Genomic DNA, 15,685 nt, shown 5'->3' with positions numbered 1-15,685 from the left:
GGAGTGAACTTTTGATGTGATCTAAGTGTGACTTTGTCAGGCAAGAATACAGTGAAAGAATACATCAATACACCATCAAAGCCGCTATCTCCCCTATCCTTCTTGCAGAGGTGATGGTGATCAGGAGTGCCATCTTCGTGGAAAGGTGAGTTAATGAACAAGTGATCATAGGTTCAAATGGTGGACTGTGTCAGCCGTTTTAGCACTAGGTTGAAATCCCAGTGAGGAATGGGAAGTCTGGGTTGTGGGAAGAGGTTCATTATACCTTTGAGAAAATAGTTACTAACCTTCCATAACTGTTGTTCTTTGAGATGTGTTGCTCATGTCCATTCCATGCTAGGTTTGTGCGTGCCACGTGCACAGTTGTCAGAGATTTTTCCCTTAGTGGTAGCTGTAGGGCCAGCCCTAATGCCCCCTAGAGCTCTGTTATCACCCCACAACAGGAGGTGACACCACAAACCCAGTTGAGTTACCTGAGTGCTTTATCTAAGCCACTCAAGGACAAACTGAAGACAACAGCCCGAGAGGCCTGCCCAGCTAGGGGGGTCAGAGCCCACAGCAGTTCTCTCGGCTCTCAGACTGCACCCTGGGAGTGACAACCTGTCACAAAGGCAATCTGACTTGTCCTGTCAGTTCGATACATTGCATGCCCTGGGTTTAGATTTAGATGGCTTCGGTACCATTGATACCAAAGATATGGACAGAGCCAGAAATGGTTTTCTGCTCGACCGGGGCTCGCTACGGGGACACATGGACCTTTTCTTAGAGGCCTTACATGAGTGGCTCACAGGCATCTCCCTAGACTCATCTCCCTTAAAAGTAGAGGGTGCAGATACACCTACACTGGAGCACCCATAGGGACACTACTCAAAGAATCAACTGACCTGATCTCTCTGATGGGCCTGCTGGCAACACTAGCCAGTAAAACCTAGGAGACTGAGTGAGAAAAACCATCTCAATGTAGTAAGATGGCTTTTAAGTTTTAGATGCATTTTCACTTTTATTTGCTTGTAATCTATTCTACCTTCACTCCCTTCTATTTAGTATCACTTAATCCATGCACTTCTATTAATAAACTTGTTTTACCTCTACTATAAACCCATTAAATGCTGTGTGAAGAGAAAGGGTGTAAATTAGGGCTGTCAAGTGATTAAAGAAAGTTAATCGTGCTGCTAAACAATAACAGAATACTATTTAATTATTTTGATGTTTTCTACATTTTCAAATATACTGATTTCAATTACAACACAATAGTGTACAGTGCTCACTTTATTTTTGATTACAAATATTTGCACTGTAAAAAATAGTATTTTTCAATTCACCGAATACAAGTAGTGCAATCTGTTTATCATGACAGTTGAACTTACAAATGTAGAATTATGTAAAAAAAAATGCATTCAAAAATAAACCCACGTAAAATTTTAGAGCCTACAAGTCCAATCAATCCTACTCTTGTTCATCCAATCGTAATGCTGCCCGCTTCTTGTTTACAATGTCACCTGAAAGCGAGAACAGGTGCTCCCATGGCACTGTTGTAGCTAGTATTGCAAGATATTTATGTGCCAGATGCGCTAAAGATTCATATGTCCCTTTGTGCTTCAACCACCATTCCAGAGGACATGCATCCATGCTGGTGACAGATTCTGCTCAATAACAATCCAAAGCAGTGCAGAGAGATAGATGCATGTTCATTTTCATCTTTTGAGTCAGATGCCACCAGCAGAAGGTTGATTTTCTTTTTTGGTAGTTTGGGTTCTGTAGTTTCCACAGGAGTGTTGCTCTTCTAAGACTTATGAAAACATGCTCCACACCCTGTCCTTCTCAGATTTTGGAAGGCACTTCAGATTCTTAAACTTTGGATCGAGTGTTGTAGCTATCTTTAGAAATCTCACATTGGTACCTTCTTTGCGTTTTGTCAAATCTGCAGCGAAAGTGTTCTTAAAACAAACATGCTGGGTCATCATCCAAAATTGCTGTAATATGAAATATGACAGAACGTGGGTAAAACAGAGCAGGAGACATACAGTTCTCCCACAAGGAATTTAGTCACAAATTTAATTTACTCCCCCCTCCCCCTTTTTTTAAAACAAGTGTCATCAGCATGGAAAAAGAAAAGGAGTACTTGTGGCACCTTAGAGACTAACCAATTTATTTGAGCATGAGCTTTCGTGAGCTACAGCTCACTTCATCGGATGCATACTGTGGAAACTGCAGAAGACATTATATACACAGAGACCATGAAACAATACCTCCTCCCACCCCACTCTCCTGCTGGTAATAGCTTATCTAAAGTGATCATCAAGTTAGGCCATTTCCAGCACAAATCCAGGTTTTCTCACCCTCCGCCCCCCCCCCCCCCCCCAACTCACTCTCCTGCTGGTAATAGCCCATCCAAAGTGACCACTCTCTTCACAATGTGTATGATAATCAAGGTGGGCCATTTCCTGCACAAATCCAGGTTCTCTCACCTGCTCACCCCCCTCCAAAAACCACACACACAAACTCACTCTCCTGCTGGTAATAGCCTATCCAAAGTGACCACTCTCCCTACAATGTGCGTGATAATCAAGGTGGGCCATTTCCAGCACAAATCCAGGTTTTCTCACCCCCCCCCCCCAAACTCACTCTCCTGCTGGCAATAGCTCATCCAAACTGACCACTCTCAGGGAGGAGACGCGCGTAGGCAAAGACAAGCCAGTCCTTGCCTACAGACAGCCCCCCAACCTGAAGCAAATACTCACCAACAACCACATACCACACAACAGAACCACTAACCCAGGAACCTATCCTTGCAACAAAGCCCGTTGCCAACTGTGCCCACATATCTATTCAGGGGACACCATCACAGGGCCTAATAACATCAGCCACACGATCAGAGGCTCGTTCACCTGCACATCCACCAATGTGATATATGCCATCATGTGCCAGCAATGCCCCTGTGCCATGTACATTGGTCAAACTGGACAGTCTCTACGTAAAAGAATAAATGGACACAAATCAGATGTCAAGAATTATAACATTCATAAACCAGTCGGAGAACACTTCAATCTCTCTGGTCACGCAATCACAGACACGAAGGTCGCTATCTTACAACAAAAAAACTTCAAATCCAGAGTCCAGCGAGAAACTGCTGAATTGGAATTCATTTGCAAATTGGATACTATTAATTTAGGCTTAAATAGAGACTGGGAGTGGCTAAGTCATTATGCAAGGTAGCCTATTTCCCCTTGTTTTTTCCTACCCCCCCCCCCCCAGATGTTCTGGTTAAACTTGGATTTATGCTGGAAATGGCCCACCTTGATTGTCATGCACATTGTGGGGAGAGTGGTCAGTTTGGATGAGCTATTGCCAGCAGGAGAGTGAGTTGGGGGGGGAGGGGGGGCGGAGGATGAGAAAACCTGGATTTGTGCTGGAAATGGCCTAACTTGATGATCACTTTAGATAAGCTATTACCAGCAGGAGAGTGGGGTGGGAGGAGATATTGTTTCATGCTCTCTGTGTATATAATGTCTTCTGCAGTTTCCACAGTATGCATCCGATGAAGTGAGCTGTAGCTCACGAAAGCTCATGCTCAGATAAATTGGTTAGTCTCTAAGGTGCCACAAGTACTCCTTTTCTTTTTGCGAATACAGACTAACACGGCTGTTACTCTGAAACCTATCAGCATGGAAACACATCCTCTGTAACGGTGACTGAAGCGTGAAGGGGTATATGAATCTTTAGCGCATCTGGCACGTAAATATCTTGCAACGCCAGCTACAACACTGCCACATGAATGCCTATTCTCTCTTTCAGGTGACATTGTAATTAAGTGGGTAGCATTACCTCCCGTAAATGTAAACAAACTTGTTTTGTTGGCTGAACAAGAAGCAGGACTGAGTGGAATTGTAGGCGCTAAACTTTTAGATTGTTTTGTTTTTGAATGCAGTTATGTAACAAAAAAAAGAAAATCTATATTTGTAAGTTGCACTTTCATGATAAAAAGATTGCATTACGGTACTTGTGAATTGAAAAATACTATTATTTTTAAAATTCAAATATTTGTATCAGAAATAAAGTAAGCACTGTACACTTTGTTCTGTTGTAACTGAAATAGATATATTTGAAAATGTAGAAAAACATCCAAAATATTTAATAAATTTCATTGTTATTCTGTTGTTTAGCAGTGCGATTAATTACAATTTTTTAAATTATGATTAGTTTTTTTGAGTTAATCGTGTGAACTAACTGCGATTAATCAAGAGCCCTAGTATATTTACACCAGTTAATAAGCTGTGATGTACTAACAGGACAGCAAACTTGTTATCTTCTGTGAAAGCAGTGAAAGGAGTTGTGCATAGAATTGAAACATTTCTTAGAAGCTTAGGGACTGGAATTCACTAATTGTTACCTGGTAGTCAAAGTCTGGGTCAGGAATGTCCTGCGGATTTTGCTGGTTAAGGAAGAGAGGCTGGCATGGCAGGGGGTTGACACAGTCTACTCACCAGCAAAACTCACTCTTACTGAGGGAGAGAGATAACACAATGGCTCACAGCTCTGTGTATCCCCAGAAGCATACTGTAACTTGGCAATGGCAATATCATATTATCCGTATCTTCATCCTCAGAGGCCAATTCCAATACTTGCTTACGTTTAGCTAAAGTCAGTGGTTCTGGTGTCTGTTCTTTCCAGTGGATTTTGTAAAATGTTTCCTCAGCCTCCCTTCCTACTCACTTTTTCTTTGCAATTTCTGCATCTAAGACTCTTTGCTAACTTTATGAACTTTTTCAAAATAGTTATGAATTGGGTCAAGTAGTCCTCCACCTTGGCTCATGCGGAAATATTTTGTCCTAAGTCACTCTACTCGTTCAGTTCAGTTGCACTCCAGCCAGCCAGATCAAGAGACAGTGTAATGGACTATACAGTTTTGAGTTAAATTGCCAAACTAACAAACTTCTGAATCTGAGAATTCCTCTTCTTGGTTTGCTAAACATGTAATTTTCATAACTAAACAAAGAACAGGCATTCTCAGATTCCAAAGTTTCAGTTTCTACTTGAGGTAGCCTAGACAATAGCGTACAGCTTTAAATTGACACTTTTGTTTTTAGTTCCTATAATTAAAATTAAGCAGACTATATTACTGCAAATCTATTACCAATTTGCTAAATATTTCAGTATTTTTCATTAGTATAGTTCTAATAATTTTATTTTTCCCAGATTAAGACAGTATTTACTAGTGCTCAATCCTAAACTAGTTTTCCCAAGTAAATTGCCAACCCTGCCCATCTTTGATGCTTTAGAGAAAAGAAAACAAACAAAAAAGCAAAAAACAGAATACATCAAGGGAAGGGAAGGGGGAAATTTCCTTTTGACCCCCAGCAGCTGACCGAATGAAGCCCTGAAGATGAGATTTTAAGAACATAAAACATTAACTGGAAGGGATCCCGGGGCTGCTGCCGCACTCAGAGTCTCACCAGCACAGGCAACCCCATCATACAATCCCACTCAAATTTTAATTATGATATCAACATTCCAATTGGTCAACCCAGGTAAGACTGCAACTGGACACTTGGCAATTAAAAAAATCCCTCTCTATCCTCACCTCCAGGAATAACATTATTCACTCTGAATATATAATTAAAGTATCAATTAGTACATGTTTCAGTTTTTCAAAGAAAAACAAAATCCAGTAAACAGACTTCTGTATGAGTTACACGAGTCACTGAAGTCAACCCAGGGGCAACAAAAGCAATGTCCTTTTATAACCAAGATTTTATTGGCTCTTGTTTGGTGTTCAGTACATAGACACACCATGAACAATTTGTATAATTTTTTATTCTTGTATATTTTTACTCTTAAAAAACCATTATTCCAGTGACTTTTCATCTTAACTTGTGTTGACAAACTGTCCTTTAAAATTGGACATGATGTACCAGTATCTTGAATACTGTCATATGAAGTTAGATCTGCTATACAGAAAGTTCCACCTATTCAGGGCTTGTCTACACTTACAGCACTGTAGGAGCACAGCTGCACAGTTGGGAGTCGTGCTGCTGTAACGCTTAGAGAAGATGCTACCTATGCCGACAGGAGAGCTTCTCCCACTGGCGAAGGTACTCCCCCTCCCCGAGCAGCAGTAGCTATGTTGATGGGAGAAGCACACAGTTATACTGACATAAGTCTGTAGTGTAGACCAGGGTTCAGTAACATCACACTCACTACACACCCAATAAAGGTTTCCAATCTTTCACAGCACAGTTACAAAGTTATTGACAAAAATAAAACTACCACTACTAAAAATAAGTCACAGATAATACACAATTCTGAAAGGGAGATCCAACACCAAGGAGCAGTTTCATTAGACACAGTGGATACAGATATATAAAATGTTAAGACATTTTCAACTTATGATTCCAAAGTTTGATCCGTGTCATGCCTCATTTAACAGGATATAAAAACTGTCCCTCCCAGCTTATGGAATGTTAAGTGTAATCAGAATTTCAAAGTCTCTCCCTAATCTAACATTCCATTAATTTCTGGCTACACAGAAAACAGACAACCAGTATCTGATTTTACATCTTTAAAAAAAAAAAAGCATTTACACTTATCTAATTATGTAAAAAAAATGGGATGTGGTGGGACTCCCTCCTTTTTAAAAGTGTGTTTTCTAGAACTACTAAAAAACTTGCATTTACAAAATAGTTGATAAAAATATTCCTCTGAATTGTACAAGGAAGGTAGGTACTGGGACCACTGATAAAAGACTTGGTAGAGATATTACTGAGACTTGGCTTCTTTCTCTCTTGCTGCATCAGACCCTGGAGCCTGAAAAAGGGGAGGAGAAATAGAGAACGTTTAGTATAACGGTTTCCTGAAATTTTCAATGTCTTAATTCACACACAAGATCTAACAGTAAAAAAAGTATGGTAGCTTCAAAAGGATTTACAAATCAGGTATATTTTAGAGCAAAATTCATATTATCAAATGTGGAGGATAAATGATCACTTATCGTATATACTCATTCATTAGCCTGTTCGTTTATAAGCCGACCTCCCCCCCAAGATGGATAGGTAAAAACAGTATGACCCTTTCATAAGCCGACCCTATATTTCAGGGGTTGGCAAACTTTGGCTCCTGGCCCGTCAGGGTAAGCCACTGGTGGGTCAGGACGTTTTGTTTACCTGGAGCGTTCCCAGGCATGGAGCCCGTCAGCTCCCTGTGGCCACGGTCGGCAGCTCCCATTGGCTGGGAATGGCAAACCGCAGCCACAGGGAACTGACGGGCTCCAGGTAAATGAAATGACAATGTATTAGATATTCAATGCAATGATTTCATAGAGTTTAAAATCATCAAATTTTGGTGTAGACCCATTTATAAGCCGACCCTCGCTCTTTGATGCGTCACTTTTTTAGAAAAAATATTCGGCTTATGAATGAGTATATATGGTATTTTTTAAAGTCTTCACACATTTTGATTCATGAGCTTAAAAGTCATTAATGAACTGGTCTCAGTCCCCTTTGATAACATTCTATAACACAAATCAACTTAAAGTGAAATGTAACTGACTCAAATTTTAGGAAGTCTGCTCCTCATATTAGGAATTTAAAAGGTTAACCAGTAAGAATTAGTTTTACCCGTTAACCTGTCTTAACCGTTCAGCCCGGCGCAGCACCAGCCAGCCCAGCGCAGCGCCAAAGTGGGCCCAGCTGTACCGGCTGAAGGAGTCCTAGCCCCAACCGCACTGGCAGGATCAGCCCCAGACATTTAAACAACATTTTTTGTTTAAACGGTTAACTTTTTAAACAGTATTAATGATTCTAGAATGCATGAGGTAGTGATGTAAAGCAATTCCAGCTCAAGACAGGCTTAAAGGTGAAGGGATTTTTTTTAAAAAAAGGAGCCCATTTCATTAATTGATGCCCTTAAAGGTCAAAATACTTCAAGAGTTAATGAGTACTCTCTCTCATACTAGGAGGCTTAGATCCTGGGGAATAGCATATCTTTAGAGAAGCAAACGTTTGAATGTGTTATTCCACACTGCACTATTTGCATTGTTACTTTAACTATTTCAAGATTCCTAACATGTTTTAAGACAAAGTGATCATGTCACAGTATTCTTGAATTTAGAAGTCTATCTCTGCAGATATTTAATTAAATATCTCGACTGAGTAATAGTGGCAGAGCATCTAGATCAGTGGTCTCCAATCTTTTTACATCCAAGATCACTTTCTGAATTTAAGGGCAACCCAGGATCTACCTGTCCCTTCCCTGAGGCCCCACTCACTCCACCCCCAACTCTCTCCATTGCTCGCTCTCCTCCACCCTCATTCACTTTCACCAGGCTGGGGAAGGGGGTGCAGGCTCTGGGCTGGGGGGTTTGGAGAGTGGGAGGGGACTCCAGGCTGAGCCTGCGGCAGGGGGTTGGAGTGCAGGAGGGCATGTGGGTGCGGCGGGGGGGTCACAGCTGGGGCAGAGAGTTGGGATGCAGAAGCGGTTATGGAGTGCTGGCTCTGAGAGGGGAGTTGGGTGTGGGCTCCTGCCAGGCAGCACTTACTTCGGGCAACGGCACAGCTAAGGCAAGCTCTCTGCCTGCTCCAGCCCCACACCACTCCTGTAAGGGGCCAATGCGCCCCTGCGGAGGGAGAGACGTGGCTCTGCGTGCTGCCCCTCTCTGCAGGCACCTCCCCCACAACTCCCATTGGCCACAGTTCCCTGTTGCCAGCCAACGGGAGCTACGGGGTCGATGCCTGCAGAGAGGGGCAGCATGCGGAGCCATGTGCCCGCCCCGCCAGGCAGCAGGGGCTCATTGGCCCCTTCCGGGAGCAGCGTGGGGCCAAAGCAGGCAGCCCTGCTGCACCACTGGAGATTGCAATTGATCAATTGGTGACCACTGGTCTAGATCAAGCCAGTATTTTGTCCCTTAACTTCAAAATAATGAATTCATACAAGCTTAGAACATAAGAACAGCCATACAGGGTCAGACCAATGGTTCATCTAGACCAGTATCCTGTCTTCTGACAGTACCCAATGCCAAGTGCTTCACAGGGAATAAACAGAACAGGTAAACAAGTGATCCATCCCCAATGCCCATTCCCAGCTTCTGGCAAACAAAGTATAGAGACACTTCACAGCATGGTTTCACATCCCTGCCCATCCTGGCTAATAGTGATTGCTGGACCTATCCTCCACAAAGATATCCAGTTCTTTTTTTTGAAAGAATACATCTAGATAGATAAATTTATGCAGTAAAAATGCAATGAATATTTAAAATAGGACTGTCAAGTGATTAATTGCACTGTTAATGTTTTTAATCACAATTAAACAATAGAATACCATTCATTTAAATATTTTTGGATGTTTTCTACATTTTCAAATCTATTGATTTCAATGACAACACAATACAAAGTGTACAGTACTCACTTTATATTTATTTTCGATTACAAATATTTGTACTGTAAAAACAAAAAATATTTTTCAATTCACCTCATACAACTACACTCAACATGTCTACACTTAGTAGTAGATCAGCACTGCTGCAATTGATGCAGCAAGTGCATCGATTTAACTGATGCAGCGATTTTAACGGAAAACATGCTAAATCCATGGGAGAGCACTCACCCATCGATTTGTGTACTCCATCTCTCCAAGAAGGATAAGGGAAGGCCACGGGAGATGCTCTCCCATCGACAGAGCATAGTGTAGCCACTGTGGTAAGTGGATATAACTACGTCGACTTCAGTTACGTTGTTCACTTAACTGAAGTTGCATAACTTAGATCGATTTACCGTGGTAGTGTAGACCGGCCCTAAAACTGACAGGTAAGGTACTATCTACTGAAGGTAAAGGAGACCCACTAGCTCTGTGTGTGTGCGTGCGCGCATGTCCTGCTCATAGCGCGACAGGGGGAGGTGCACATGTGCAGTCTGATGGGCACTGCTGAAGATTTCCGATCCCAGGCACAGGGGGCGCTGCCACACCTACAGCAGAGTACCCATAGGGACATCATCACTTGAAGAACAACTGTTGCATTCAACAAATACTATTTCTGACCTTTGTTTGGCCATTTTCAGATATTAATCAATGTATTGAGCCTACTGACACTAGGTCAAATTAACATCCCACTGAGATGAACGAAGCAGTTGACATTGCAGACAGCCTGAAAATAGCTCTAAAAAGTCTTCTTTTGAATTTGCATCAGTTATCCTTCTAGAGTATTTCTTTGCAACCATGAAGACTAGAAACTATTAGAGATTTTCAGATCAGTCAGAGGACAAAGCCACTGAGGCTGGTTGAAAATTTTCTGTCAGCTATTGGGAGGGGAGGGAGTTGGTTAACATAATGGAATTTTTGTGAGATGTTTCTCGCTTTCTGCGGAAAACATTGTTTTTTGACTAGTTGTAGCATTTCATGGGTTGTAGTTTGCTCCTTGTGTACTCACTCTCTTCCATGGGCTGGGACCCCAGATACACATCTTCCGTAATACACCAGTCTCCTCTCTGGATGAGGGCTGTGTGCAACATGAAGTTCCTTGCCATCGTGCATTATGGGAGATGTACTCCAGCTGGGGTTCACAGCCCAAAGAGATGGGGCACATGAGGAGCAACCTACAACTCCCATGAGGCTCTATTGCCACATTTGGCTGAAATCTTTTCATTCTGAGCTTTTACTGAAAGCTATATTCCATGGAAATTGAGTTACGAAAATGTTTCTTATCTTTCCACAGGAAAAGATTTGAATGAATTTTACACCAGTTCTGGTAGCTATATATCTTCCATTAAAGTTAACAGAGGATGCATGGCTAAATCCCCTAAGCTGCTATGAAAATCTCAGCAACATACATTTATATCTTAGATTTTGCAGAAGCTAAATCTGATGTCTGATAGATGTTTAGATTAACTAGTGCATTACATTATATGAACTCTTCATAATCAAGAGCTAATCTTTTTTCTAGGTTAAGACTAAAGCTACTACTATACCTCCACACTGTTAATTTCTCCATTTTCTGCGGGCAAGTTGTCCTTTGTTTCTTCTTGATTAGTCCCCTCAATCTGTTTTCCTTTTGGTCCTTTTTTCCCCTTTGATTGAGCTTTCCTGTCCTCAGATTTATCCTACAATTAAATGAATGTAAGAATTTAGATAACCTTTTAAAACAAGTTGGTTACTAATTCTCAGTATTACAAAAAAACCTCAGAAACTATACACTCCATAACCAGTGAAGGAGGTTTCCATAGATATATAGAAAAAAATTCTCTCCGTTCCAGAAATAAGAGAGTCAAATTGGGATCAGAAACTAAAATATTTGTAAGAAGGTTAGTAGTGGTTTCTCAGACCCCACAACTACCTCCACTATACAATTTGATGAATGGCAACCTGTTTGAGAGGCCTAACACTGAGGAAAATACATGCTGGAAGACAGAAGTGAAATGCATTGGTAGAATTGCACAGAGAAGCTTGCAAAGTCCATGACTTGTCTATGCTAATATTGTAACAAAAATAATAATTAGGGCTATCAATTAATCGCAGTTAACTCACAGCATTAACTCAAAAAAACCTTAAACGGGATTAAAAAATTAATCATGATTAATTGCAGTTTTAATTGCAAAGTTAAACAATAGAATACCAATTGAAATATATTAAATATTTTGGATTCTTTCTACATTTTCATATATATTGTATTGTGTTGTAATTGAAATCAAAGCGTATATTTTTAATTAAAAATATTTGCAATGCAAAAATGAGAAACAAAAGAAATGGTATTTTTCAATTCATCTCATACAAGTACTGTAGTGCAATCTCTCTGTCGTGAGAGTGCAACTTATAAATGTAGGGGTTTTTTTTGTTGCATAACTGCACTCAAAAACAAAAACAAAACTTCAGAGCCTACAAGTCCACTCAGCCCTACTTCTTGTTCAGCCAGTCGCTCAGACAAACAAGTTTGTTTACATTTACACGACATAATGCTGCCCACTTCTTATTTATGTCACCAGAAATTGAGAACAAACATTTGCATGGCACTTTTGTAGCCAGCTTTGCAGGGTATTTACATGCCAGATATGCTAAATATTCGTATGCCCCTTCATGCTTCAGCCACCATTCCAGATGACATGCTTCCATGCTGATGATGCACATAAAAAAAAATGTGTTAAATTTGTGACTGAACTCCTTGGGGGAGAATTGCCTGTCTCCTGCTCTGTTTTACCCGCATTCTGCCATATATTTCATGTTATGGCAGTCTTGGATGATGACTCAGCACATTGTTCATTTTAAGATCGCTTTCACTGCAGATTTGACAAAACACACAGAAGGTACCAATGTGAGATTTCTAAAAACAGCTACAGCACTCGACCCAATGTTTAAGAATCTGAAGTGCCTTCCAAAATCTGAGAGGGACAAGCTGTGGAACATGCTTTCAGAAGTCTTAAAAGAGCAACACTCTGATGCGGAAACTACAGAACCCAAACCACCAAAAAAGAAAAATCAATCTTCTGCTGGTGGCATCTGACTCAGATAATGAAAATGAACATGCGTTGGTCCGCACTGCTTTGGATTGTTATCGAGCACAACCTATCATCAGCATGGACACATGTCCCCTGGAATGGTAGTTGAAGCATGAAGAGACATATGAATCTTTAGCACATCTGACGCACAAATATCTTGTGACGCTGGCTGCAACAGTGCCATGAGAACGCCTTTTCTCACTTTCAGGTGACATTGTAAACAAGAAGCAGGCAGCATTATCTCTTGCAAATGTAAACAAACTTATTTGTCCGAGCGATTGGCTGAACAAGAAGTAGGACTGAGTGGACTTTCAGGCTCTAAAGTTTTACATTGTTTTATTTTTTAATGCAGGTTTTCTTATACATAATTTTACATTAAGTTAAACTTTCACGATAAAGAGATTGCACTACAGTACTTGTATGAAATGAACTGAAAAATACTATTTCTTCGTGTTTTTTACAGTGCAAATACTTGTAATAAAAATAAATATAAAGTGAGCACCATACGCTTTGTAATCTCCATTGTAACTGAAATCAATACATTTGAAAATGTAGAAAACATCCCAAAGCATGTAAATAAATGGTATTCTGTTGTTGTTTAGCAGTATGATTAATTGCAATCAATTTTTTTCATCGCCTGACAGCCCGAATAATAACGTATGGTGCTTCTGAAATAGAAGGGCTAAACACATCAAGCTTTTATCCTCTTTTTATAATTTAATGGAAGAAATTTAATAATGCATTAAAATGTTTTCAAGAGCACATTCAATAGTCAGCTGACATAGGCTTTATATTTTTTGCCCAAACTAGTATGGTTAAGCTAGAGGTTTCTTCTGACTCAATGGAAGTAATATTTTCATTAAAAAAAAAAAAAAAAAAATTCAGTACAAACTTCCCAACAAACTTTGTATCATTGAGTTGCATTCTAACGAATGCTTCAGCTGATATCCACGGTTTGAAAATATTTAATATAGCAGTATGGAGTTAATATAAAAGAACAATTTAATACTTTTGTCTAACAACATTAATTTTATTGATGCCATTAACTATAAGTGAACAGCAGATTAAGTCTTGTTCTTGTGTTTAGACAAAAGGACTAAGGAATTCACTGTTAATAATGCTGTATTAGTAAGAAAAGAGGCAAAGGAGAGGATGCAATGCCTTCACTTATCTAAAGGATAGAATTTTTAGCTAGGACACTACTATACTTCAACACTTTGCACAGCCATTTATTTGTAGAACAGTATTATGCAATAAAAACAGGATTTATCAGGCAATTGTTATTATATACACAAATACTATAAGTAAACTGCAGCAGATGGGTTTCTAGACAGAATAGCCATGGGAATGAACATATTTATTGGGAATATTAGCAAAATGTAACACACACATATTTAGCCATTCTTCACAGCTTTCCTACTTTTTCATTTAAAACATTCAATATTATATAAATTTAATTTAAAAGGCTTCTATACACCAAATCTTCATGCATCTCTTTTTCTAAAATTGAGGTCAAGAGACGAGAAAAAGTCATTTTTTTAATTTGAAGATTTATTAATCATGTATAATGGGTAAAATTATGGCTGATAACCCAAATAGACTGTCTCAGTTCATTTGCATACTGCAAGCCTACTGGTAAGAACTGTCACATATAGTCGTATACTTCCTTCACAAGTACATTTACAGAAAATACTGTCAGAACACTAAATTATTTCACAGCTGCAACTTAAGGACTTTATTTTACATAGCCAAGATTAAATTCACTAGAAAATGGGATATTTTCCCTATTTCGTATTAAATAGAGTGTCTTCACCAGATGAACTATAGGAGCGCAGCTGCATCAGTACAGCTGTGCCAATACACATGCCCTGAGTTAATACTGAACTCAATACAAGTCCAAAAACCATTTTGTAATGTTAAACCAAGAATTTCTATGTAGTCTTTTAAAATGCAACCACATACACGCTTTCCCGTTCAGGTAGCAATAAAGATATGAAATATTTTTATATGTAGTTGAAATCTGTCCTAGATCCAGCTGTATCATCAAACCGACATTGGTGTGTCGACCAGGCCAGACACGGACAGTCTGTGCATTCACAGATGTGTCTCACCCACCTTTGCTGTTGCTGCCGCCGCCTTTTTTGGCTTGGGCTCGGCTTTGGCGGGGGCAGGTTTCTGGAAAGAGAAGCAGGTTTAGTGCTCGCCCCTCACACAGCGCCTAGGAAGGGGCAGCCGGGGGATGTCTATACTTACAGCTGACAGGCGCGCAGACCGCCTCTTGGGCTAGAAGGGGAGACAGAGACAACGTGAGAGTCGGATCCCTGCCCCGCGCTCTGCCCGGGGAGCCCGCGCAGGGAGCCCGGCACTTACCTCCTCCCGCGCCTCCGCTTCGGCCGCGTTCACCTGCAAACAAACACGCACAGGAGAGTGAGCAGACAAACATGTGCGCAAGCGCAAAGCCCAAGTCTCCTCCCCCTCCCTAAAGGCGGTCACGGCTGAGTGACGTCAAGACACACGCCCCTTCCCGCCGCCGCGTTCGGATTTCGAACCCCGAGTGCCGTCGCGTTTAACGGCTACAAAAAATTCGAGTGGCACAGCAGCCGCGGGTCGGGAGAAGGGCCCCGCGGTCGCTCAGCGCCGAGACAGGCTGGCGGGTCCGGCTGGCGTCCCGGCGAGCCCGGCAGGAGGGGGGCGCTGATGCTCCCCGCCCCATTTGACCCAACGGCGCCCGAAGCGAGTGTCAGCCGAGCCCGGCGAATTTGCGGCCGGCGAAGCGAGAAGTCCGGGGTGAGCCCGGCACCGCAGCGTCCTGTCGGCGGCTCAGTGCTGTGGGGACCGGCTTCAGCCCGCACCTTTCTCCTCGGCATGACGCGCGGTGGCTCCGACCAGCAACTCGCAGGTGCAGCTGAGGTTTCTGCTGCTTCCCGTGTTCACTCGCTCTCAGCGAGCGGCTGCTGCCTGTGCGTGAATCTTAGTCTCGCTGTGCAGTGGTCGGAGTCCGCCCTTCCCCCATCCCAGGAGCGCCAGCGGTGCTGCAACAGGATCCAGCCGGATTAGGGGGGAGGGGGCGCGTCCCATTCACTGGCGGCCGCGCGCGCCCATTGGGCCGAGCCTCCCGCGGGGCTGCTTTCGAATCACAACAAGCCCCTGGGGCGGGCCCTGTCGCTCACTCCAGGACGTGGGGCGTGGCCCATCACTCCAGCAGGGGG

At 41.8% G+C, this 15,685-nt stretch overlaps 1 protein-coding gene across 1 annotated transcript; it reads right to left on the bottom strand.

Annotated features, from left to right (window-relative positions):
• Nucleotides 1–5,731: 5,731 nt before the first annotated feature.
• On the bottom strand, nucleotides 5,732–15,656 carry HMGN1 (high mobility group nucleosome binding domain 1). Its single transcript, XM_037903853.2, has 6 exons — nucleotides 15,329–15,656; nucleotides 14,847–14,879; nucleotides 14,730–14,759; nucleotides 14,592–14,651; nucleotides 10,956–11,087; nucleotides 5,732–6,804 (listed from the first exon to the last, which is right to left on the bottom strand). The coding sequence occupies exons 1-6, from the start codon at nucleotides 15,341–15,343 to the stop codon at nucleotides 6,757–6,759; spliced, it is 318 nt and encodes a 105-aa protein (XP_037759781.1). The 5' UTR covers nucleotides 15,344–15,656; the 3' UTR covers nucleotides 5,732–6,756.
• Nucleotides 15,657–15,685: the final 29 nt, after the last annotated feature.

This window comes from Chelonia mydas, chromosome 1, assembly GCF_015237465.2.
Source record: "Chelonia mydas isolate rCheMyd1 chromosome 1, rCheMyd1.pri.v2, whole genome shotgun sequence".
NCBI classification, from domain to species: Eukaryota; Metazoa; Chordata; order Testudines; family Cheloniidae; genus Chelonia; species Chelonia mydas.
This window is presented reverse-complemented; position numbering and strand designations above follow the sequence as displayed.

What these genes read in the sequence shown, in the direction of transcription:
- HMGN1 (XM_037903853.2), bottom strand. An exon ending in CGGCGGCAGCAACAGCAAAG is followed by an intron (nt 11,088 to 14,591) that starts GTGGGTGAGACA and finishes ATTTAATTGTAG; the next exon opens with GATAAATCTGAGGACAGGAA. An exon ending in GAGAAATTAACAGTGTGGAG is followed by an intron (nt 6,805 to 10,955) that starts GTATAGTAGTAG and finishes CCCCTTTTTCAG; the next exon opens with GCTCCAGGGTCTGATGCAGC.